The 27,388-nt window shown below is 42.6% G+C and overlaps 1 protein-coding gene across 3 annotated transcripts in view; it reads left to right on the forward strand.

Annotated features, from left to right (window-relative positions):
* The first annotated feature begins 415 nt into the window (after positions 1-415).
* The window catches only part of LOC137351667 (phospholipid-transporting ATPase IC-like), a 123,195-nt gene continuing 96,222 nt past the window's right edge, over positions 416-27,388 (forward strand). The window contains exons 1-5 of one of the 3 annotated variants that reach the window (XM_068016352.1): positions 416-749; positions 1,066-1,294; positions 19,817-19,862; positions 19,989-20,048; positions 25,466-25,557. In XM_068016352.1, the coding sequence (XP_067872453.1) occupies positions 19,997-20,048; positions 25,466-25,557 (144 nt within the window). In that variant the 5' untranslated portion in view covers positions 416-749; positions 1,066-1,294; positions 19,817-19,862; positions 19,989-19,996. Of the gene's footprint in view, positions 750-1,065; positions 1,295-1,656; positions 1,915-19,816; positions 19,863-19,988; positions 20,049-25,465; positions 25,558-27,388 lie in introns of those variants that run through there. The other 2 variants (XM_068016350.1, XM_068016351.1) reach the window with 2 other exon arrangements.

A 27,388-nucleotide genomic window follows, 5' to 3' on the forward strand; every position in this document is an offset into this window, starting at 1 on the left:
TAACTCCTTTATGATAATCTAAGCATCCAGCTCATAACGTTGGTTATATCTGCTAGTATTTAAAATAAGTAACACTTGTATTTATATAGCGCCTTATCACGTCAAAGCCCCTTTAAACCCTTCACAGATTGAAATGCTTGTACTTTTCTGTAATGACTTGTTCCTGAATGAGTTGGTTCAAATAGAGGGAAGTTGCTTTATCCCTTCTGGAAGGTCTCCTATGCTGCAAACGGAGGCGAATTCTTTCCGCTCAGGCTAAAAAGCGACGCAGCCGAGAATCAAGTGAAACTTCAATTTGTTTAACCTCGTAACGGATAGGACACCAGGAAGTCTTTTCTCTAAAGGAGAAGAATTTGCATTGATACAACGACCTGAGGACGTCCCAAAATGCTCCCAGCCAATGAATGAATTATATATCTACCGCTTTTCCTTCCAGAAGAGATCAGATTCGAGCGCGTCATGTGATGCAAGTTCCTTCCTGGCACATACAAACTATTATATATTCGCTAGATAAGAACCGTCCAGTAGTACGAAATGGAGAACTGTCTACACTTCGACTTGCCCTGGCTTCAGGCTGAAGGATTGTGGAGAGAGATGAAATAATATTAAACTTCATCGTGTCCTGTGCTCTCCCTCTTTGTATGTAAAAAGCTGCATCAAAGGCAAACTCTGAGCCACACGGGGTGAGCAACAGCGATTCGCATTGGGAGAACTTTGTACAAATGCCTGGGAGCAAAATCTGTTGTCAGGTAAACTTTTTTTATTACTTTCCAGCTGTACAATGAGAAACTAAATTGACAAGCGCCAGCTTCATTCAAGCTTTGTTCAGACAGGGCTGTGGAGATGTCAGTGAGCTCAGATCACCCCAAACAACTTGCAGCTAGTTAACATGCTGCTTCTCAAAGGCTTAACGAGCATGTTAGTGCGTAATCGCGCGTTGTGTGCTCAAATACTGGAGATACTCAGTTCCTAGAGTTCACTGTGATCGTAATGGGTTAATCAGCCTGTATTCTGGCAACTCACGATTACATGCTGTTTATGGATTTTTTTTTATTGCGCAACCAGAAACGAAAGAGAGCTCATTCACCAAGTAACAAGAAGCACCCGCATAGGAAATTGGCTTATTTCGAAAGATCTGTACTTAGAAGAAACTAAAAAAGAACATTGAACAGCAGACCCATTCTGTCTAGCGGTGCTTGACAAAGTAGTGAGTGTTCACTTGTAATGGGATACAGCGGCCCGCTGGAATTATAAAGGTTGCCACATAGAAACGACTATCACATTCAATAATCAGGTAAACAAAGGGGAGCAATATAATCTAATCTAAATAAAATTTGACCTTTCATCTTCTGATTTTATTTGTTAAAAGTCCATCTTTCCTGTTAAATTTCCTCATACTTAACAATATAAAAATTGAAGCAAAATACTGCGGATGCTGGAAATCTGAAACAAAAACAAGAAATGCTGGAATCACTCAGCAGGTCTGGCAGCATCTGTGGAAAGAGAAGCAGAGTTAACGTTTCGGGTCAGTGACCCGGATCACTGACCCGAAACGTTAACTCTGCTTCTCTTTCCACAGATGCTGCCAGACCTGCTGAGTGATTCCAATATAAAAATTGAACTCTTTTTAGTGATCAGGTCCCATAGGAATAGAGTGAAACTTCTGAAACATCAAACTAAAGGACGCTATAGGTATAAACAGAAAACATCTTACTACTATTAGGCTGTTGTGTATTTCTTCTATAAAATTTAAATTTTTTTGTTCTTTCATGGGACATGGGTGTCACTGACAAGCCCAGCATTTGTTGCCCATCCCTCATTGCCCTTGACAACTGCATGGCTTGTTCGATCATTTCAGAGGGCAGTTCAGAGTCAATGCTGTGGATTTGGAGTTTCACGTATAGGCCAGACCAGGTAAGGATGGCAGATTTCCTTCCCTAAAGGACATTAGTGAAGTAGATGGGTTTTTACAACTATTGAATGATAGTTTCGTTGCACCATTACTGAGACTAGTTTTCAATTCCAGATTTTAAAAAAATAATTAATTTAAAATTCCATCAGCTGCCATGACGGGATTTGAACCCGTGTCCCCAGGGCATTAGGCTGGGCCTCTGGATTACTGGTTCCGTTAGATTGTGGAGACAGTATAACGGAGTATAACATCTGTCAGTTTTGTAATATGGCAAAGGTTTAATTTTTTTCTGTTTTGTTCAGGTTTTTATGTTTTATTTCTCTTTCAAAATATTCAACCTCGCAACATCTTTAATACTGTGGTAAACTTTAGGTGATGGAAGGAAATGGTGCAAATTACAAATAACAACATTTGTGGTTTCCTCCAAAATGTAGAGCATCATTGTCCAAACGTGCATAACACACAACAGTTCAGAGGAACTTTCAGAGTAAGTTGGCATTCCTTGTGTATAGCCAGCACTTCATGGCTGACATGGCAGTATTAATGTTACTCAACATGCCTCAGGGCCTGAGAGTGGTTTGGAAAGGTTGGAGCAGTGTCAGCTATCTCATGGATGCTGACTCTAAATGTGTGATTTTGTGGGTTATAGGTTCCTTCACTTAAATTTATTTCAAATTGTGTCCTTTTATATTTCAATACCAGCACTGACAACCTTTACATTTCATTCTGAAAGTGGCACTGAATTTGAACCCTTTTTACAGTTTAATGAAATTGAAACCTTTGAAAATCTTTTGAGTTTATTGGTGCAAATGATCAAAGGGATATTAAAATGAAAGTGTGTATTCAAGTGCGCATAATCCACGACCCTTTCACCTCTTGCATAGTGTCAGGGTGTGCCATTTTTGTTTAGTTTAGAGATACAGCGCTGAAACAGGCCCTTCGGCCCACCGAGTCTGTGCCGACCATCAACCACCCATTTATACTAATCCTACACTAATCCCATATTCCTACCACATCCCCACCTGTCCCTATATTTCCCTACCACCTACCTATACTAGTGGCAATTTATAATGGCCAATTTACCTACCAACCTGCAAGTCTTTTGGCTGTGGGAGGAAACCGGAGCACCCGGAGAAAACCCACGCAGACACAGGGAGAACTTGCAAACTCCACACAGGCAGTACCCAGATTTGAACCCGGGTCGCTTGAGCTGTGAGGCTGCGGTGCTAACCACTGTGCCACTGTGTTTCCGCAATAACATTTATTGATGTATTCTTGTTCCTTTTTATCTGTGATTGTGATTTTCAAGGAGCTCTTGATTTTTTTTTACCAAAACAGATTACATGGCACTGTCCTTAGTAGGCTTATGGCCAAGGATTAGTAGTATTTAAACTGACTGACTCACTGTGGCTATAGAGAAAGATAAAGATAAGGGCAGATGTTCAAGGAGAAGAGGGAAATAGAGGCAGTTTTAATCTGTGTTTTCTCCTTTTGTTCCTTCTTTCTCCTCAACTTTTCTTTTCTTTTGCCCATTTTGAACTTTTTGGTTATTTTTGTTCTCTTTTGATTTTGATAGAGTAGATTGGGAGAAACTGTTTCCACTGGCAGGAGGGACAATAATGGGAGGACACAGATCAAAGATAATTGACAAAAGAACCACGGGGATGATGAGAATACTTTTTATGCAGTGAGTTGTTGTCATCTGGAATGCACTTACCTGAAAGGGTGGTGGAAGCAGATTCAATAGTAACTTCCAACAGGGGATTGTTTGCAATCTTGAAAAAGAAAAAAAAAATGCATGACTATAGGGAAAAAGCAGGGGAGTGGGACCAACTGCATAGCTCTTTCAAAAAGTTGACGCAGGCACGATGAGCTGATTGTTCTCCTTCTGGGCTGTAAGATTCTATGACTCTGTGGCTGGTTAGTACTAACTCTATAGTCTTTTATGATAATTGTTGGTATTGCAGTGATAACTTCAAAATTGATCTGAATAGAGAGGCTGAAACAATTTGTTTGGGTGTTAATGATAATTAAAATGTACACGAGGAGCTGAACTGCTGAGAAAATTAATGGCAAATGTCTCTTCCATTATTGGTTCACTCGCATTTATGCTTGCAGTCTACAATGGATGCAAAAAGAGCAGGAAAAGAAAAGGCAAATAAAAGCTTGTTAATCAATGTAAAAGTCTTACTTAACATTCTTACTAAGAAACATGTGAATTTTTGCTTACAAGGAGGGGTATAAAAAAAAAAGTGTTCTGATGTCCATGAAAACGTGGGAGTTATTCATATGAAGGAAGGGCGGTGTTTTGGATATACTTGCATAACATCACCAGAAGTGAATTGTAGAGAGCATTTTTCCGTCATGTAGAAGAGCTGCAACAGCCATTCTTGAATAGATTATATACCACTGGCTATTGCAAGTACTGGAGCAGAATTCACTGAGGCTGCAGAAGCAGAAAGAGATCACATCAATTCTCTCTTTCTCACAGATCATTGACCTTATCTGTGCAGCAACTTGTAGACCTCTCAACAATTATCTGCCTTATCTCAGTAGGAGATACTACTGATATACAAACCTTACCAGAGAATGACATGCTTCTAAGAAGCATGCATAATATTATTCTGGAGCAATTACGTTTCCTATACATCTTTGACGGAGAGAGATGATGGAGTGGTGGATCTTCATAGACGGGGCTTATTTGTTGCAACCATATCTGGTGACATTTCTGCAAAATCCCTATAAAGAATCAGAGATCAGATCGAATTGCATTGGTGACTAAGGGTCCTGATTGAGTAGACAATTGAGTTGTTAAAGTGATGGTCCAGATTCTTAACTGCTGGGTTCAGGGTTATAACAAGAAAGTCGGAAAAATGGTAGCAGTACATTGCATGTTGCACAATATTGCTATAAACAAAGGCCTCCACATTAATGTGAATGGAGAGCAGTACCAAACCATGGAAGAGCAGGAGGATGATGATCCGCAGCAGCTACCACTAGAAAACCAAGCACTATAACCTGAGTGACCAGTGTGCGAGGATAATATTTTCCAGTTCTTCTCCAGTCCTAGTGATCTCTTCAACTGGATAGTAATATCTTCAAATGAAATTTATTATTGCACAGAGTAAGCCTTAACTAGTCAATTTCTCATTCGCTTAGAAATATCATGTCCATCAATAGACCAATCATCTGGAAGTTTCAATTTTATTCACATGCTGTTATTCGAGCTAATCAATTTCACATCCGTATATGAGTGTCAAGCTAACTTGTGACCTTTTACATCAATGTAGCTTTGTTTCCATGGTCCTTTTCATGGTGTGAAACTTTCTTCATACTTTTCAGGATATTACCATGCTTTCTGTTTCCACAAAATCGAGGCTAGCACTCCAGTGTTACAATTTCAGAGGTGTTGGGCTGAATTTTTGATGGGATATAGAGGTGGGAACGGAGGCAGACGAGCCCGCCATTTCCTGCTATCGGCTGGCGTGCCAGTCTGCCACCATGGTTATGCCTCTGGTAAATTTTCACTGAGGCTGGTTATGGCTACCCTCCTGCCTGCGGCGGTTAGCCAATTGGGCCAATTAAATTACCTATTCAAGGCACCTGTCAGAAGCCGTCTGTAACTTTCTAGATGGTCTGCGGGCCCCCGGTGAGGCTGTAGCCTGGCCGATGAACTGAGCCGGCCTCCTGGCGATGGACCTGGGGTGATGGGGGTGAGGGGGTTCATCGCTGCCTCATTGAATCTTACCCCACCCCCGAGCCATGTTTGCCAGAGGGCCACAGCTGCAACCGCAGGCCATCCTGTGGTGGGGATCCCCCTCCACAATGATGGTCTGGCTGCTGCGGCCACTTTTTATTTTTAATTTTTGAAAAATTCTTCAGGGACCGTCTCAATTTTGAGGCACCCTCTCATGCCACTACCTACATCGGCAGGGCCCACCTCTGACGGTCGGGCTGCCGATCTTTCAGTGCTGGAGGGCTGGCTGTCAGCCCTCCAGCCTTGGGAGCCTGCCTTCTGCCCTTATTTGGGGGGACAGGGCTTCCAGAGGCCACCACTTAATTGGCCACCTCCTTAAAAATTGCCCTCTTGGACCCGGCGTCGGCATTTGCGGGTTCCTAACCCATGTTTCCTCCTGACAGCTGGATTGGGACCCAGTAATGAAAATTCAGACATTTCTCTTTGTGGCCCCATCTGTCCTTGCAAATTGAGTTAAAAGATCCCATGGCTTTATTTTGAAGAAGTGTAGGGGAGGTTCTCATTGGTATCTTGGCCAATATTTATCCCTCAATGAGCACCTAAAAATAGAATATCTGCTGATTATATCATTGCTGTTTGTGGGAGCTTGCTGTGCTCAACTTGGCTGCTGCATTTCCTACATTACAACAGTGACTACACTTAAAAAAAAACTTCATTGGATGTAAAGCATATTGAGACGTCCTTAAGGTCATAAAAAACGTCATATAAATGCAATCAATCCTTCCTCCCTTCTCTCCCATCCTTCTGCATTTTTCTGCCATTAGGCCTGTTGAATTAATGCACTCTGATACAGCAAAATGGCTGCTGGCTGTCATTTCGTTTTGCAACCAATAAAATTAAAGAGACACATTAGAAGAGCTTTTTTCTGTTTAGACCAAAGTATTGCCAAGGATGTTAGCTAAAAGAATTCAATGAGTAAGCCCACTCAGTATTAGGACAAAAAGCTCAGGTGGAGTGAAACATACCTTCAGACAATAAAAGTAACTCAACAATGTAAAACTTTCTCAGTATCTGGAGCATTTGAACAACTTCACCATACTAGCTTGTACTTGTTGCTAATTTCTAAGTAGCAACATTAATTGTTATTAATTTGTTTTAAAAATGCTTCTTGTTTAATTTATAATCATGCACTAGAAACCTGAATTCTGAAACAACATGCCTTAAGGATTTGAAAACCCTTGCAATATAGGGCAGTAAACTGGCCTCACTAATATGCTGAGGAGCTTCTGTGCTTCTTTTCATGCTTTATAATTGAGGCTATACACTGTCTTTTGGACAAAAAGTGTAACATATGTAGCAAACAACCAATCAAGTATACTGTTTTAAAAATAATTAAACTAACTTAGTGAAACAAGTATTATGATCAGGTGAGGAGGGTTGTCGCTCTCCTTGTTTGACTGCAGCAGGGTTTATTTCTTTTAAACAGTGGATATGCTTACCAGTTCAATGAGTGTTTAACCCTTTTAGGTGCTATAATCATAAAAGAACTAATTGGACAAGTTTTCTAATTGGAGAGTTTCTCTCTCTCTCTCTCTGTCTCTGTCACTGTCACACACACACACACACACACACACACACACACACACACACACACACACACACACACACACACACAAGAATCACACATAGGTTACAGACTGAAGAAGAAGAAATTGGTTGTATTAGAATCCAGAACAAATAAAAGAATATACAGTCTGTGGAGTCTGGTAATTCAGCTGTCTTCTGGCTGAACTCGTAGTCCTGAAGTTTCTGGCTGGTAGATGTGGCCATCTGGTTTAAGGTTTTCTTGGAGACAGTGAGGTAAATGGTTTTCTCCCAGGGTCTCTGTCTTTAGCAATGATAGACTTGGATGTTTTGCAGCCTGCAGGTAGGGTTCAAACTTCTAACGTTGCCTGGAGAGAGTGAGACAGACCCCCACTTTGGTCCTGCACTGGTCTAAAGCAGATGCTTGTCTGCTGTAGTGAAAAGAAACTGCCAGTTTTCACACAGATGGACAGACTGTCCCATGATTGTCCAGTGTATTCTCTCTTTCTTTTGCAATTTAATTAGATCATGTCTAAACTCCAATCTCTCAGGGCCCCATTGTTTCAGTGCTTACCCTCTGAGGTTCATCTCCACCAGTGTTCGGAGAAGTGAATTTCACTGAGTGCATTAGTGATGCTGCAGGTATCGGTAATGAGATCTGAAGATTCATCTAGTTGTAGAAGGACACAACAGTGGTTGTGACTGTGTCAAAGAATGGTGATGTCATGAACTTCTTATTGGACATATATAGGAAATCTCCCGTATTAAAGAAAGTGGAAAAACATGATGTAAAAGTGTGGCAAACCATAAAAACAGGGAGTAAGATTTTGTAGACAGTTTTTGCAGATGTTATCCTACAATCACTAATCAAGTTTAGCTTAACCTCCGCTTTCAAACAAATTTTGAAAGTAGACAACATAATTTGATCAGATGCCATTCCAATTATCTCTCTTTTATTGTGACAGTAAAGTTAGTTCAGATAGTATATAAACAGAGCAATTTTACTTGTGTATACTCATCCTATTGATTGAAAAAACTGAGATACCTTTGTTGATCAAGTGATCACAGATAATCTGACTCTGTGTGTTAATTGCTTTTGTTATGAGACATATACCATGGACTTATGTACTGTGTTTAATGTTTAAACAATTTTATGTGCATGGGAACAACTGCAGAGTGTGTATTGAATGTACTTTCTAATACACTTCAAAAAAACAATTTGTTCAGTACTCCTGTCTTGCCTTTAGTCAAAGGTGCATTGTAGAATCAACAACAATTGATGTTCTTGAAAAATATACCTGCCCAGATGGCTTTTAACATGCTAGGTAAGTTTTCACCTTCCATAACCTTGAAATAGTAGGGTAACCATGATCCTATCAACAAGTCCGGTTGACCCTGCCCTTTATTGTTTATGATTATTATAGTGCACTAATTAATTTCCTGTGGGTCGGTTTTCATCTTCACCGTATGGGCAGTGAACTGTTGGAGTGAATCTCTCAGCCATTTTACAACCTGCCTGATTTTCATCCCATTGACTTCAATGCAATGGAAATTGGATAGTGAAGATGAATATTTACTCTGGAGACAAAACCAAGTGCAGTCTTCAGGTGAAGTTGAGTTGGGTAGATGATTGAACCAGGGTGCATGGATGTAATGTGGTCTGCACTTTAAAGTCATACATTCTGTCCTTAAGATGCAATTCGATGCCAGTAGATGTGAGATAGTACACTTCAATTTAAAAATGTTATAATTATACTTTGCATGGCAGGGAAAACTGAATGATTGATTTGGAAGAGCAGAGGGATTTGGGAGTTCAGATTCACAAAACATTAAAAGCAGCACTTCAGATGGATAAACCAGAAAAAGTTAATGGAATACTGGTTTCATTGGCACAAGATACAGAATATAAAAATTGGATGTAATGGTGAATCTATGTCAACTATTATCAAGTCCACACTTGGAATACTTGGTGCCGTTTTGGCTTCCACAAAATTGGAATGATGTTCAGGCACTAGCGAGGGTACAGCACAAATTCACAAGTTGCTGCCAATCGTAGACAATAAAAATACAAAGTAAGACTGGAAACATTGGGCCATTTTCTTTAGAATGGTGAAGGTTGCAGAGTGATTTTGATAGAAGCATTTAAAATTATGAAGAAATGGGGCAAAGCAGATAGAAAGAGACTCTTGCTAATAATTAACGCATCTAGAACAAAGGTGTGGAAGATTAAATGTAAGTGATATAGGAAAGAAACTTTTTTACACAGGTGATTGTGAGGATGTGGAATGTACCAGCAAAGTTAGTGATAGAAGTAAAGACTATGTCAACATTTAAGAATAGGTTAGATAGATGTTTGAAAGCAACAGTCAGAGACTAAACCAATCTATTCGCAAGCTTGGTGTCATATTCGACACCGAAATCAGCTTCTGACCACATTCATGCACCATCAATAAGACCGCCTATTTCCACCTCCGTAACATCACTCAACGTCGCCCTGTCTTGGCTCATCTGCTGCTGAAGCCCTCATTCATGCCTTTGGTACCTGTAGACTTGACAATTTCAACGCACTCTTGGCAAGTCTCCCTCATTCTACCTCTGTAAACTTGAGGTCATCCAAAACTTTGCAGCCTGTGTCTCAATTCGCACCAAATCCCACTCTGCCCACCACCCTTGCACTCGCTGACCTACATTGACTCCCGGTCAAGCAACATCTTGGTTTTAAAATTCCCATCCTTGTTTTCAAATTTCTCCATGGCCTCAACCCTCCCTATCTCTATAATCTTTACCAGCCCAACAACATTCGAGATAATTGTGTTCATCTGATTCTGGCCTCTTGAGCATCCCTGATTTAAATTGCTCTGCTATTGGTGGCCACACCTGTAGTTGCCTAGTCTCTAAACCCTCCTCACACCTCTCTGCCTCGCCACATCACTTTCCTCCTTTAAGACACTTCTTAAAATCTACTCTTTGATCAAGCTTTTGGTTATCTGACCTAATGGGCTGAATTTTGCGCCATCCCAGCAGGTCGGATGGGGGAGGCGTAAAATTGAGCGTGAGACCTTCCCATCACGCTCCTGCTTCCGTCCAACTTTATGGCAGTGGGGTGGGAGGGGACAGTGGAAATGGCCTGCCCGCCCGAGGCCAATCAAGGCCCTTGAGCGGCCCTATCCCACCTTCAGGGGTATTTTACCCGTGGCAAGCGGGCGTGCTGGGGATGTGAAAGACCGCCCAGCGATAGCCGCCAGCCTTTCTGTGCGCCGCGGGAAGGGGTGCCATGGTAGTTGGGCACAGGATGTCTGAGGGCTTCCTCCGCCTCCCAAACCACCTCCAGGACCCAAGACACCACACCCCCTCCCCAATGACCACCCTTGCTTTGTCGGGGTGTAGTCGATTCCATCGGCGAGGCATTGACAACCTGCTGGCACTAGGAGCTGCCGGCCCGCTGATTGGTCGGCTGCTCAATGAGGCGGGACTTACTCCCTCAAGCAGGTGGAAGTCCTGCCTCGGAACAATTCGAGCCTGGGGGCCAGTAAAATGTGGGACGGATCCCCAGGCTAGCCAGAAGTGGGTTTGCCACCATCTTTTACACCAGTGGTCAGCTCCCGTCCGCCCACCGTAAAATCCAGCCCATTGACTGCTGCAGTGGAATGTCTTGTGATAAAAATATACAAACAAAGCCCTAAGATGATAAAGTTTACCTCCAGATAGATCAGATACATTACCTACACTGGATGTATAGATTCTAGGCCTCTGAAGATATTGTTTCAGTCAGTGCTAGAATGAGTGAAGGGGTCTGCAGCATTAACTTAGGTGGCTTCATGTGGTATATTGCTCCTTGAGATAATGGGCAAAGTTTTCCCAGTCCCAGGGTAAGTATGGTGCAGGGGTGGCTGGGAAATTAGAGGGGAGCTGTGTCAGGACAGCTCCCCAACACACTCCCACCACCGGGGAGGTTTCCCAGGGCAGACCGGGATACGGATTGGCTGCCCGCTGAATTGGAGGCAACTTTAAAGAAATAAACCACCAATTTGGGGTGGTTTAGATGGCCCACCAACATTTTGCCAGAGGGCGGAGTAGCCACCTGCCACGTGGGGAGGCTGCCAGCTCCATGGATTCGGCCTCCCTGCGGCAGGCTGAGGGGGAATATCGGAGCCTGCAGCTCCAACCCCCAAAGATGGGGGCCGCTGGCGTCTGTGGCCCCCAATGCTGCTGCCGGGGAGCTTTCACCTCTTCTGTGACGGGCCTGCCTGCTTGGGCTTCTGAATTTATAGTTTAAGTTTATGTCTGAGCGTGTCTCCATTTTGAGGCAACTTCGAGGTTTCCGAACTGCCTCAGCAGTGCCCAAGCATTAAATATCTTGTGCTTACTTGAAATGTGTGGTTGTGGACCATAGAAAGAAGGAGGTTGACGAACAGTTGGATGGTTAAAATATAGTGGGAGCAGTGGCTTGCCAAGACTTGTGAAATATTATTTATGTTTCATCTGTGACATTGGTCCTTACCTGATAGCTTGGATTATGACCAATCAGGGGATCAAATCATATCCTCTGGGGCTTTATAATCTAACCTTCCACTGTCTTTTTTTTCTGTCACCCATTATCTGTGCGTCTGGGGTATGGCACATATGCACACATGCGCATGTCAATAAGAATTAGACATAAGACATAAGAATTAGGATTACTATAATGGCTAAAGTGTAAATTGCTCTCCTGGTTTATGCTTGTTATTTATGAACATCTGCCCCTTAAATATAACATAAAACCAGATATGCTTCAATTGAAGTTCAATTTAAAAATTACTTCTGAAGGTTCTTTTGATTTTCTGATAAATCACTACATGAGTTTCTATGTTTTTATTTGTACGTTTTTCAAAAATGACAATCTGTTTGGTACTCTGAGGGTTACTGCATTTAACAGTTGGTCGTGGAAGTTTTTATAGTTGTCATTCAGACCAAATGAGGAAGAATGGAAGAAAATTAATTAACAGCTATCATTATGAAATTAAGAGGTTAGTTTTACATTCCTACACTGATAAATGGGAGGATATTTAGTTTATACCAGGTCTTGAGGCTGATTTGTTTTCCTGCTTTGAAATATGAAAACATATCAATAAATGCAGTATTGTTCCTTTCTGATATTAGCTTGCACTCACTCATTTTTTTAGTTTCATCCAATTATGCAATGAAATTAAGAAATATCATTGTATTCATGTATTTCTCTAGTTTTACTTTAGAATACAAGTTATGAACTTATAGAAAGTCAATTTTGCTAATGCCACCCAATGGGATAGTCTTTGTACCTTGTAAACGGTGAGCAATATCTATATTGCTTTCTATTTCCCTCCTGGTGTTTGCTAAAGTGTCTACCAAAACTCGTTTTTCACAGCCACATCTCTTTCCTCAGTGACTTGTCTCCAGTTCCGACTTATTCCACGTGGATTCCAACTACAGTTTCACCCATCATGTTTGAATCCACCCAGGATTACAGGTATCTCCGAGAAATACAACGTTCCTTGGACTGCTATTCTCGCCGCATCCTGAGATCCACACTCAGTGCTATGCGCCGCCACATGCACACGCTGCACCTCTCACTCCAGCAGCACCGCCTCACCTTATCTCAAAGCTGTTCTACGCCGCAGTTTCATTTCATCCTTCGTCTCATCCGACGCATTAACAAAAAACTTTTTTTTTCTTCCTTTCAGGTGTCTAGGAACGCAAGTTCCAGCAGCTGATGGGGACCAATGCCCCTCCAGATCCTTCTCCCCTTCACTTCCCTCTGACCCCACCCCTTCTGATCTGACCCCTTGCCATGTATTCACTATACCCTCGGACCACCCCCTCTCTGACGCTGAACATTCTGTACTCAGCAAAGATCTCAGTTTTATCCCCTTACGCCCCCACCTCAATGAATTTCGCGCTTGGCATGACGTTGAGCTCTTCTTCCGTCGACTTCGCTTTCGGGCTCACTTCTTTGACCAGGAGTCCTTCCCCCGATCAGCATACCTATTCATCCGCCTCCAGCATTTTCCCTCTACCTGGACCACTCCCCCGGCCTCTTACCCGCTCTTGATCTTTTCATTGAAAACTGTCGGCAAGACATGGTCATCTCAATTTCTCTGCCCCCCTCACTGACTCTAACCTGTCCCCCTCTGAACTAGAGGCACTCCGTTCTCTCAGGTCTAACCCCGACATGGTCATCAAACCTGCAGACCAGGGTGGTGCTGTTGTTGTATGGCGTACCGACCTCTACCTTGCAGAAGCTCAACGCCAACTCACAGACACCTCTTCCTACCTCCCTCTGGACCATGATCCCACCACCGAACATCAAGCTACTGTCCACAGGACTGTCATTGACCTCATCTCCTTTGGAGATCTTCCCTCCAAAACTTCCAACCTCATAGTCCCACAACCTCAGACAGCCTACTTCTATCTCCTTCCCAAAATCCACAAACAGGACTGTCCCGGTAGACCCATTGTGTCAGCCTGCCCCAATGAACTTATTTCTTCCTATCTTGACTCTATCTTTTCTCCACTGGTCCAATCTCTTCCCACCTACATCCGTGACTCTTCTGATGCCCTACGTCATTTTGACAATTTCCAATTTCCTGGCCCCAACCGCCTCCTCTTCACTATAGACGTCCAATCTCTCTACACCTCCATTCCCCACCAGGACGGTTTGAGGGCTCACCGCTTCTTCCTTGAACAGAGGCCCAACCAGTCCCCATCCACCACCACCCTCCTCCGCCTGGCTGAACTTGTTCTCACATTTAACAACTTCTCCTTCAACTCCACTCATTTCCTTCAAGTAAAAGGTGTTGCTATGGGTACCCATATGGGTCCTAGTTATGCCTGTCTTTTTGTGGGATATGTCGAACATTCCTTCTTCCAGTCCTACTCAGGCCCCCTCCCCCAACTCTTTTCCCGGTACATTGATGACTGTATCGGTGCTGTTTCCTGCTCCCGCCCTGAACTGGAAAACTTTATCAACTTTGCTTCTAATTTCCACCCTTCTCTCACCTTTACATGGTCCATCTCCGACACTTACTTCCCTTCCTCGACTTCTCTATCTCAATCTCTGGGGATAGGCTGTCTACTAATATCCATTATAAGCCCACTGACTCCCACAGCTACCTCGACTACACTTCTTCACACCCTGCCTCCTGTAAGGACTCTATATTCCATTCTTCCAGTTTCTCCGTCTCCGACGCATCTGCTTTGATGATGCAGCCTTTCATGACAGCGCTTCTGATATGTCTTCCTTTTTCCTCAACCAAGGATTCCCCCCCAATGTGGTCGACAGGGCCCTCAACCGTGTCAGGCCCATTTCCCGTACCTCTACCCTCACCCCTTCCCCTCCCTCCCAGAACCATGACAGGGTTCCCCTTGTCCTCACTTTCCACCCCATCACTCTCCAAATCCAAAGGATCATCCTCTGCCATTTCTGCCACCTCCAGCATGATGCCACTACCAAACACATCTTCCCCTCCCTTCCCCTGTCAGCATTCTGAAGGGATCGTTCCCTCCGTGACACCCTGATGCGCACCTTCCCCTGCAATCGCAGGAGGTGTAATACCTGCCCATTTACCTCCTCTCTCCTCTCTCCTCACTATCCCAGGCCCCAAACACTCCTTTCAGGTGAAGCAATTTACTTGTACTTCTTTCAATGTAGTACACTGTATTCGCTTCTCACAACGTGGTCTCCTCTACATTGGGGAGACCAAACGCAGACTGTGTGACCGCTGTGTGGAACACCTCCGCTCAGTCCGCAAGCATGACCCCGAGCTTCCGGTTGTTTGCCATTTCAACACTTCCCCCCCCCCTGCTCTCATGCTCACATCGCTGTCCTGGGATTGCTGCAATGTTCCAGTGATCAACGCAAGTTCGAGGAACAGCATCGCATTTACCGATTAGGCACACTACAGCCTGCCGGACTGAACATTGAGTTCAATAATTTCAGAGCATGACTGGTCCCCCATTTTACTTTTTTTAAATTTTTTTATTTTTCCTTTTATATTTTTTGTGTTTATTTTGTTTTATTACATCTTAGTTTGTTCAGTTTGCTTACCCACTGTTTTTTTTTTCATGTTTGTACTTGCGGCTGTTCAGTTTTCAGTCCGTTAACACCCTCTCTGTACCAATGCTTTGTCTTTCAACACACCATTAGTATATTGTTTGCCTTTGCTCCACGACCTTCTGGTCAGCTATTCTGTGACCTTGTCCTAGCTACACCTTCTCCTTTGTTATCTCTTGCCCCACCCCCGCTTTACTTGCTTATAACCTTTTATATTTCTAATATTTGCCAGTTCTGAAGAAGGGTCACTGACCTGAAACTTTAACTCTGCTTCTCTTTCCACAGGTGCTGCCAGACCTGCTGAATATTTCCAACATTTCTTGCTTTTATTATCTATATTGTAATAGTTGGTTATTGCTGATGAAAAGACCAATGGTTGCTTTGCACTGAAGTTCTTGGCAACAGTGAGTAATTGGGGCTACTCTGCACCCGCTGTTATGGCCCAGCCATTTATTCGAAGTTCGTTCCTGGTTTATTTCTCACAGAAAAGCACTATAGCACTGGTTACAATGAGGCTGCCAAGAGTCTATTTGATATCATTAACTTAGAATGGCCAGAAGAAAACTGTTAGCTTTCTGTACACTTTACAAGCACAAATTAAACCTTTCCATAAACCCACTGGAACTAACTGGTTATACTTTATAGTTTTACATTATTATGAAGCTTTTGACCTCAAGAAATAAAATACTGAAGATGCTGGAAAGCTGACACATAAAGTGCTGGAAACATTTAACAGGTCGAGAAGTATCTGTAAATAAAGGAGAATTTATACTGATTCAGGTATAATCATACCTGATTACCTGGGGAGATAGTGGCGTAGTGGTAACGTCACTAGACTAGTAATACAGAGGCCCAGGTTAATTTCCTGGAAACATGGGTTCAAATCACACCATGGCAGCTAGTGGAATTTACATTCAATTAATAAATTTAAGGTGCTGAGAAACTATCGTTGATTGTCGTAATAACCCATTTGGTTCACTAATTTCCTTTTAGGGAAGGAAATCTGCCGTCCTTTTCTGGTCTGGTCTGGTCTGGTCTACATGCGACTCCAGACTCTTAACTGCCCTCTGAAATAGCCTAGCAGGTTACTCAGTTGTCAAGAGCAATTAGGGAACAAATGCTGGTCTTGCCAGCAACACCCACATCCCATGTAAGAATAAAAATAATCCTTCACAAGAACCAGAAGGTATTACAGATGAACAGCTTCCAAAAAGGATCAAAACAAGGGAAAGGCAGGGAGATTGGGGGATAAAGTGACCACAGGTGCAAGAAAGGGAAAAAAAAGAATGAGATGTAATATGCTTTGGTGCAGAACAGGAGATGGTTATATGACAGAAGATGCAGAAGTGAGGAGCGAAGTTGGGATACATTTGTTTTGTCACAGAGACTGGTTCAGGCAGGCCCCCTTGCACCTTTTTTAAGGGAAAAATGGATAAACATTTAAAGCAGATACAGGATTAAGGAGAGAATGGAGGGCAGTGGCATTAGCTGAACCAGCATGGATACAATGGGTGAATAATCTTCTGTGCTGTAAACCTTTTGTGGCTCTAAAGTTGTAGTGGATATAATTACAATGTAGCTGAACTGAACAATATAGTCTGAAGTGTTATTTTAAACTTGAACACAAGTCGCTGAATAAGGCTGTCTAAGGAAATGCATAGCTTTATCTTAAGCCAATTGATTCTCAATCTGCAGAAGCCAATTTCTTTGGACAGATGGCTGAGGGCTTCTATACTCATTTATAGCAAAAAATCACAGGTAGGAGAGCAATATTCAACTGCTGGACACCTGGAGAAACATGTGGTCAGGAATGAAAATTGTTGAGGGGAGGTGGAATGGGCACCTCAACCACCCTATTGATCCTCAAAGCCCACCTAATGTAATTTTCAGTTCAATCTGGCAACAGGAAAGTAGCATGCCCACCTGAACCAGGCCAGCTAAATTTATTCAGCTGCTTCTGCAACATTACCCCTACTCTCCCACCTAGGCATACTTCCCCAAGGCTGCCTTTGTCATGGACACCTCACACACTGTGCTGATTCGTACCAGGTGCTGAGCAGCTTAACTAATCGTTGTGAAAGGGACTGCTGGATGCTGCTCAGAAAGTATCTCAGGAAACTTAAATTTATTTTGGGGTGGGTGCATGGAGGATCAGGACTTTTTGTGGTGAGCAAATGGAACAGAAATCGGGTTCTTCCTCAATTTCAGATCTTCTGCATGTCCCCAACCCAGGAATTTCAGGGCTCTTGTGTGGGATAGTCTACTCGTGGTGGAGTTTTGGACAAATTGGAATTTGTTTAGGGAGGAATTAGAGACCATGAGGAAAATGTTAGAGAAATCAAATTTTGAGGTAATAGAAGCATTAATGTTTCAACTCAAACTATTCTGATGTATATTTCATTGAATATTACATGTAGTCTGTCCCTAAATTTGCAGCACATCTGAGATTTTGGATCAATACATTTTACTACTTCAGGTTTGATTTAACAAAAACTCAAGGTTAGCTTGTGCTATCAGTTAGTCCAATGTTGTGATTCTTGACCACTTAATTTGTCTTTGTGTATAATCATGTTTTTTGCAAAAGTTGTGTTAAGCTTGTTCAGTCCAGGTTTCAACGGAATGTGCAGAAGAACATGAAGCGCTACTTTAATTTCCACAGTTATTTTTTTCTCTGTTTAATTGATACAATGTGTCCTCTGTGGGGTGTATTTTGAATGTTTCATGCCTTATTCAATCATTTTCTTTTAAAGACCTGTTTGGCCAATCCAAAGCTCTCCCTTTTACTTTTGTTTTTTTCTGCCTTCCTTGCTTCTCTTTGCCTTGCTTGTATCCATCTCCGGTAAGTTGGTATTAGAGTAATGGTTGGGAGGTTGGTCACTGCAGTTAAGATTATCACCAAAAGAATGAAGGGAGAGGTTAGGAGAACATTTTCATTGACAGTTTTTATAGGACGAGGAATGCCCTATCAGAAACAGATGTAGAATCGGAATCAATACTAGTTTTAAATGGGAAGTGGATAAATATTTGAAAAAGATAAACTTAAAAGGGGATGGAGAATGGGGCTGAGTAGAGAAATCTTTCCGAGAGCAGGAATAATTGTACTGTAAAATTCTATGACTCTTCTCTAATCACAGCAAGAAATGCTACCTTTTTATTTGGTTACACAAGCTGCCTAATTGCTTGTGTTCAGTATTAGTGTATTCTTGCCCTATCATGAGAGGCACAAAATTATCACTTTAAGGTTATGACAGAAATAGTTCTTTCAATATCAAGTAGTGAGAGTGTCCTTCTTTGAAAGCTGGGTGGAGTATCTTTTGAATTGAAAATGCATATTGTAGATTTTGCCACCCAGTCCATTGTGTTGGAATAGTATTGAAGGGGAAGCGAGATAAGCATATGAAGGAGCAGGGAATTGAGGGTTATGCTGATTAGAGTTAGATGAGGAAGGATGAGAGGAGGCTCAAGTGAAGCATAAACACTAGCATGGACTCTTTGGGCTGAATGGCCTCTTTCCCTGCTATGTATTCCTACGTAACTGTTACAAATTTAGTGGAAAGTTAAAATGTAGAATTTAAGTTGGGTCACGGAATTACATTGGCATGAATGGCTGTATTATGCATACCCCACTGAAAATTAGTGTTATAATAGTCTTTAACTTTGTACAATTATGAAGGGAATAGCCGATAGCTGAAAAGCTCCCTCAAGGCATTTGAATGACATCATAAATTGTGGGTGCAAAGTTTGAGTGTTTTACATTGTCTTCCAAAGCTAAGAGTGCATTATAGCCTTGAACATGTTACTTATGAGGTTGTTTTTAATAATGAGTAAAAAAAAATTCTCAGTTTTTCAGAACATTTCTGCTGGAGTGTCCATCAGCCTTCCCACTGCTGTCTGTATGGGTCCAGTTTCCATGTCTCTGAGTCACAGGGAAAACACTTAACATTAAGAAACTAAACCACCAGTCTAAGTTGAGACAAAGGGTTGGAGGAGATTGTAGAGGTAGAGTCAGGCCTGTATATATTCTAAATGTTTTTTAACAGAAAAATATTAAACTTTAAAAAAAAATGTACTATCGCTTAAATGCAGCTGAAGTGATTATTAAGCAGCAAAAGAGTGGCCAAAGTACATGAGAGTGGACTGAGAATATCAACCATATTTAATCAGCTGCATCTCCTTTTTACTGTTTTATTCCCATTTATTTGGTATTACTAATAAATTATGGTTTATATATTTAAAATATCTGAAGGAATTTAAAGTAACTTGATGTTTGTGGCAATGTAAAGTGACAGCCTTAACTGCTTCCATTTTTCTAATACATTAGGTTATAAAAAAAACTCCAAAGCAAATAGGCTTCTGTGGAGATAGCTCCGAAATGGGAATTCTTGCTGGGGTCTCAATTTCTCATGAATCTGCCTCAGAAATTGAGGATAAGCATGGTACCTATCAGAAGGAAGTATACTGAAACGTCAGAAATGAAAAATTAGACCAGCAAACAATATTTCTATTATTAAAACAATATTCTGCATGTGTTAATTTTCATATGCTCCCTTTACAGTGTACGTGGCTGAGGTGAGCCTTAGGTTAACCCTTGAGGGTTTCAGGTAGGAACATTTTCTTTGTGTAATTTCGTCCTGCATCATTTTTTTTTCAAATTTAACGTGTAACTTGCTTCTCCTGTACAATTTAGAATCTGAGTTTATTAAGTAGCCATTTTTATTTTTTGATAGTTTCCATAATGAACTCTGCTGGATCTTCAAGTAATTTTGAGAGCTATCAACTAACAAATGGTAAGATATTTGTACATTTAATTATATACGCAGCACTATTGTTCTCTGTTAGAATTGGTTGTCCTGTGTACTGGCATCTAGTACTGGAGTCCAGCGTATCGGGATGTGGATTTACAGCCACTGAAACCCATTTAATGCAACTCCAATCTCAGCTGATTGAAGTAACATTAATTAACATCTCAGTACACCCACCACTATGGAAAACCAAAGGGAGTGTAGTTGGCTGGAGTAGAATTAGCAGAGATCTAAGAGGAGTTGGTACTGCCTGCACTCAGGACCAGGGTTTAGTGCATGACCTGAAGACACTGGGAAAAGAAGAAAGGAAATAAAGAACCTACTTGTGATGTCCTGAATACCAACAAATATGGAATTACTTCAACAAACTCTTCCATATAGGGGTGTGTTCATGGCTCTGTAGAAGCAGTCTTGCCTCTGAGTCAGAAGGGTGTGGAGCTAGGGACTTTGGCACAAAATCTAGGCTGACATTCCAGTGTGGTACTAAGGGAGTTCAGTGCTGTCTTTCAGATCAGACATTAACCCAAGGCCATATGCCCTCGCTGGGCATAAAAGATCCTATGGCACCATTTTGAAGAAGAGCAGGGGAGTTCTTCCCAATATTTCTTTCTTTCTTTGGCCTCCTTGTCTCAAGAGACAATGGGTAAGCGCCTGGAGGTGGTCAGTGGTGTGTGGAGCAGCGCCTGGAGTGGCTGTAAAGGCCAATTCTAGAGTGACCGGCTCTTCCACTGGTGCTGCAGAAAAATTTGTTTGTTGGGGCTGTTACACAGTTGGCTCTCTCCTTGCGCCTCTGTCTTTTTTCCTGCCAACTGTTAAGTCTCTTCGACTCGCCACACTTTGGCCCCACCTTTATGGCTGCCCGCCAGCTCTGGCGAACGCTGGCAACTGACTCCCATGACTTGTGATCAATGTCACAGGACTTCATGTCGCGTTTGCAGACGTCTTTAAAGCGGAGACATGGACGGCCGGTGGGTCTGATACCAGTGGCGAGCTCGCTGTACAATGTGTCTTTGGGGATCCTGCCATCTTCCATGCGGCTCACAGGGCCAAGCCATCTCAAGCGCCGCTGACTCAGTAGCGTGTATAAGCTGGGGATGTTGGCCGCATCGAGGACTTCTGTGTTGGAGATACGGTCCTGCCACCTGATGCCAAGTATTCTCCGGAGGCAGCGAAGATGGAATGAATTGAGACGTCGCTCTTGGCTGACATACGTTGCCCAATATTTATCCCACAACTAACACCTAAAAACAGATTATCAGGTCATTTTCACATTGTTGCTTGTGGGACCTTGCTATGTGCAAATTGGCTGCAACATAACGTTAGAACAGTGACTAGACCTCAAAAACAAAAGTACTTAATTAGCTGCAAAGCACTTTGGGACGTCTTGATGTCATGGAATTCATGTAATATAAGGTTTCAAAATGCTATTAGTAGCTTGCTGGATTGGCCTGTCCTTCTGTTTGAAATAGAACAGCAGCAAGAGAACCCTCAGTTGTACTGCAAGAACGGATGCACTAAAGAGACCTAAATTAGGCACAACTATCAGACTCACTTGATAAAGTGATCACTTAACATTGTGCAACAAAGTGCTGTGTCATGGAATGCTGGGGTGCAGGCTGCATGTAGATAGTTCACACCCCCAGCAAATTCCTGACTGTAGACTGGCCAAGTGCCAAGCAGCGGCTAGCTGTTCTCTAAGAAATAAGAAAAAGGGGACTAGTCTCTGTGGATGCAGCTGTGCCCCTCCAAGCAATCCGTCACGGAACAGTGCTGGCTGAGGCTTAGAATGGGTTATACCAATGTGAAAAACCCAACACGAAAATAACAGGAAGATATTTTTAAAATACTATATGCTTGGTCGCATAATGGAGGCACTACATCACTGCATACTTTGCAGATTTAATGCAACATTTGTGCTCAACAGCACCAATTTTGAAAGTATTAATAATAATAGGACATGTTAAGAAGTTACCCACATGGTCGTGTTTCCATATTGCTTTGTGAATTGGTTCAGGATATAAAAGTTCAGCATGAATCCCTTGGATTGAACTGTGCCCTGTCACGTAAAATCACTTGAACCGTTCTCTGAGCTGGTTTCCTGGTTCGTTTCACTATACATTCATATTGTTGGGTCGTAGTGCAGTCATAGGTTCATACCATTCATCTCCTGCATTTGTTGTACTTGTCTGAAAGTGGTGTGAATTGCAGCAGCATTCTAGAATAAGACTAATTCTGCTTGATTTTCTTTTTGTTCTCAACATACAACCAGAGCAGATATCAAATACTGTAGCTGGCACAGCGTAACACTAATTTACTAGACATTTGATCTACCTTTGGTTAGGGCACTGTTAGTAGTACAGAAAGCATGCAAATCCCCGGCATCTAATACTTTACAGACAGCTTGTGTTTCACTGTTGCATGTTGCACTGTAACACAGTGAGTACAGTATGAGTTTCAGAGTACTCCCAGCTTCGAGCCGTGCAGAGTTATACTGCTGCCTCTGTATTGCTGTCTGCCCAAGTAAATGGAGGAAAATTTAAATTCTTAATGTAGTAAGAAATGAGTGGGTGAGCCAGTTCTTTGCTAACACTAAACAATTAATTTTGTGAGACCTCCTTGTGGTGGTGACTTGCCATGATTCAATTGTAGTGGCTTCAGTCCTAAGTTCTACTGCCTACTGTGTCTGAATGCACAACTGTAATCACATAGTACCAAAGGAGAATATTCCAAGCGGCCTGTTAATATCAGAATGCATCTTCCAGAGACCAGTAGGGTGTTGCTGACCATTTCATGGACAATATCCTGATTACATCTTAATTTTAAAATATTTACATCAGCCTTGAAATAGTAGCCTATACATCTTATGCCACATACTGTGAGTTCCCTGAGCAAGGCTCTGAACGATGCAGTACCTGTGGTATTGTAGGTCTGTATAATAGGCAGAGTGTGGGTTCAATTTTTATTCCAACTGATCATCCAGGGTGTTGCTCACAGTGAAAGGAAATTGAGGACTTGTAAGAAAATTGCGATTGCTGTAATAATTGACACTGAAATTCTCTAATAAAACAAGTGCTGGAAATACTCAACAGATCAGGCAGCATCTGTGGAGAGAGAAGCAGAGTTAATGTTTCAGGTCTGTGACCAGATCTGGCAAAGATTAGGAAAATATGAGGTTTTAAGCAAGTGAAGGGGAGGTGCAGGGTGGTAGGGAAGAGAACAAAAAGGAAGGTGTGTGATAAGGCAGGAGAGATTAAATAACAAAGATGTCATCCGACAAAGGCAAAGAGAGTGTTACTGCTTGTGGTGAAAGACAAAGCATTAGTCCAGAGAGTGTGTTAATGACAGAATAATGAGCAGCTGTGTCCAAAAGTACAACATGAAAAACAGGCACATGGTTTAAAAAATAAAATGCTCTGAAATTGTTGAACTAAATGTTCAGTCCACAAGGCTGTAGAGTGCCTAATCGAAAGGTGAGGTGCTGCTCCTCGAGTTTGCTTTAATGTTCACTGGAACGCTGCAGCAGGCCAAGGACAGAAATGTTGACATGAGAGCAGGAGTGTTGAAACAGTAAGCAACCGGAAGCTCGGGGTCATGCTTATGGACTGAGCGGAGGTGTTCTGCAGCGCGGTCACCCAATCAGCGTTTGGTCTCCCCAATGTAGAAGCGACCACATTGTGAGCAGCGAATACAGTATACTAAATTGAAGGAAGTACAAGTAAATTGCACTGCACCTGGAAGGAGTGCTTGAGGCCTTGGATGGTGAGGAGAGAGGAGGTAAAAGGGCAGGTATTACACTTCCTGCGATTGCATGGGAAGGTGCTGTGGGAAGGGGACGAGGTCTTGGGGGTGATGGAGGATGACCAGGGTGTCGCGGAGGGAATGATCCCTTCAGAATGCTAGCAGGGCAGGGGAGGAGAAGGGAAGATGTATTTGGTGGTGGCATCATGCTGGAGGTAGCAGAAATGGCGGAGGATGATCGTTTGGATGTGAAGGTTGGTGGGGTGGAAAGTGAGGACAAGGGAAACCATGTTGCGGTTCTGGGAGGGAGGGGAAGGTTGCATCATCAGAGCAGATGCGTCTGAGATGGAGAAACTGGGAGAACGGGATGGAGTCCTTACAGGAAACAGGGTGTGAGCAACTATAGTCAAGGTAGCTGTGGGATTTGGTGGGCTTCTAATGAATATTAGAGGACAGTCCATCTCCAGAGATGGAGACAGAGAAGGCGAGGAAGGGAAGTGTTAGATAGACCATGTAAAGGTGAGAGAAGGGTGGAAGTTCTCTGTCTTGTTATTTACCTTCAGTCACTTTGTTTTCCATTTCAGTGAATTTTATTTTGTTTTGTCCTGTGTGCGTTTCATTTGGTGGCATCCATAGAGCACTGAAGGCAGCAGCACAGGTAGATAAGTTGGTTAGGAAGGCATATGGGATACTTGCCTTTATTAGCTGAGGCATAGAATATAAGAGCAGGGAGGTTATGATGGAGCTGTATAAAATGCTAGTTAGGCCACAACTGGAGTACTGTGTACAGTTCTGGGCACCACACTATAGGAAGGATGTGATTGCACTGGAGAGGGTGCAGAGGAGATTCACCAGGATGTTGCCTGGGCTGGAGCATTTTAGCTATGAAGAGAGACTGGATAGGCTAAGGTTGTTTTCCTTAGAGCAGAGAAGGCTGAGGGGGACCTGATTGAGATATACAAAATTATGACGGGCATTGATAGGATAGATAGGAAGAAACTTTTTCCCTTAGCGGAGGGGTCACTAACCAGGGGGCATAGATATAAGGTAAGGGGCAGGAGGTTTAGAGGGGATTTGAGGAAAAAAAATTTCACCCAGAGGGTGGTTGGAATCTGGAACACACTGCCTGAAGGGGTGTTAGAGGCAGGAACCCTCACAATATTGAAGAAGTATTTAGATGAGCACTTGAAACGCCATAGCATGCAAGGCTACGGGCCAAGTGCTGGAAAGTGGGATTAGAATAGATAGGTGCTTTTCGCCGGCAGGGACATGGTGGGCTGAAGGACCTGTTTCTCTGCTGTAAAACTCTATGGCAGAACAGTGGATGCTGGTACTGAGAGGAAGGGAGCGGGTACTGGGGAGAGCGGTGAGAGCTGGTACTGGGGAGAGTGGTGGGAGCTGGTACTGGGCGAGCAGTGGGCATCAGTTGTGAGCAAGGGAGAGAGCAGTGGGAAACTGTAATAAGCACAATAAAGCAATATTTACAAGCATCGCAATATACTGACCAATGGAAGATTTCTAGAAATTAAAACTTGGTCCCTCCTCAGTGCAGAAAATACACAAATCAAATATAAGGAGGAAAGAATCTAGGAAAACGAGCAGATAGTAGGAGAAAACAATAGATAAACCACAAACTCAATGCATGTTGATTTTCTACTTTCCAGACCATACCTGGGAAGTCAAATCTAACGACAGGAGCTACCACACTCAAATCAAGGAACCTGCCTTCCTCTGCTTTAAGAAAAGGAAATATGCTGTAAGTCTATTCCTTCTCTTTTATGGGGAATAGTCCATACTGATTAATTCATGAACCATATTTATGATACAAGTCTTTATTGCTGGGTCAAATATGTAACCTCGTATGTCTGGGAACTCCCTCAGAGTTGTTGCTGGTTAAAACTAGGTTTCCACTGCACTTCCAGCAATGTTATGGGGGCAGCTCTGAGGAAATTCCTGGCCTATATTCCTAATAATTATATTTCCAAGTATTTTAAATTGAATATTCACTCTATTTGTACAGATGTGAAGACAAGTAAAAGTTGATAATGGACTTGGGATGGCTAGGTGACCCATAAGGTTATTTGTAGACCAGAGTCTTCCCTTGCCTGCCGGTATTTTTACATTTGCCGCTTCTGTAGTTCAAATCACGGGGAGTGATATCACAGAATCACACAGAAATTTACAGCATGGGAGGAGGCCATTCAGCCTATTGTGTCCATGCCGGCTGACAAATAGCCATTTGACCTAATCCCACTTTCCAGCTCTTGGTCCCTAGCCTTACAGGTTATGGCACTTCAAGTGCATATCCAAGTATTTTTTTAAATGTTATGAGGGTTTCTGCCTCTACCACCCTTTCAGGCAGTGAGTTGCAGATCCCCACCACCCTCTTGGTGAAAACATTTCCCATCACATCCCCTCTAAACCTCCTACCTCTTATGCTAAATCTATGCCCCTAGGCAATGGACACCTCAGTCAAGGGGAATAGGGCCTTCCAATCCACTGTAGAGAGACTCCTCATAATTTTATACACTTCAATTAGGTCTCTCCTCAGCCTCCTCTGTCCAAAAAACAAAACCTCAGCCTATCCAATTTTTTGTCATTACTAAAATTCTCCAGTCCAGGCAACATCCTCATAAATCTTCTCTGTACCCTCTCTACTGCAATGACATATTTCCTATAGTGCAATGACCAGAACTGTATGCAGTACCCCAGCTGTGGCCAAACTAATGTTTTATACAGTTCCAGCATAACATTCCAGCTCTTATATTCTATGCCTTGGCTAATAAAGGCAAGTATCCCATATGCCTTCTTGACCACCTTATCTACCTGTCCAGCCACCTTCAGGGATCTGTGGACATGCACTCCAAGGTCCCATGGTTCCTGTACACTTCTCAGTATCCTACCATTTATTGTGTATTGCCTTGCCTTGTTGGCCTTTCCCAAATGCATTATCTCACACTTCTCCGCATTGAACTCTATTTGCCACTGTTCCACCCACCTGACTTCCTGATATCTTCCTGCCGTCTACAGCTTTCTTCTTCATTATCAACCACACGACCAATTTATGTATCATCTGCAAACTTTTTAATTATACCCCCTACGTTCAAGACCAAATCATTGACCTATACCACAAAAATCAATGGACCTCATACTGAGCCCTGCAGAACCCCACTTGAAACAGCCTTCCAGTCACAAAAACACCCATCGACCATTACAAAAACACTCATAGACCATTACTCTTTGCTTCCTGCCTCTGAGCCAATTTTGGATCCAACTAGCCACTTTGCCTTGGATCTCATGTGCTTTTACTTTCAGGACCAGTCTGCCATTTGGGACCTTATCAAAAGCCTGGCTAAAATCCTTTAAACTACATCAAATCCACTACCCTCATCGACCCTCCTTGTTACCTCCTCAAAAAATTCAATCGTGTTCATCAGACACCATGTTCCCTTAACAAATCTGTGCTGACTGTGTATTTGATTAATTTGTGTCTTTCTAAATGAAGATTTATCCTGTCCCTCAGAATATTTTCCAATAATTTTCCCACTACGGAAGTTAGGCTGACTGGCCTGTAATTACTCGTAATT

This window comes from Heterodontus francisci, chromosome 36, assembly GCF_036365525.1.
Source record: "Heterodontus francisci isolate sHetFra1 chromosome 36, sHetFra1.hap1, whole genome shotgun sequence".
NCBI classification, from domain to species: domain Eukaryota; kingdom Metazoa; phylum Chordata; class Chondrichthyes; order Heterodontiformes; family Heterodontidae; genus Heterodontus; species Heterodontus francisci.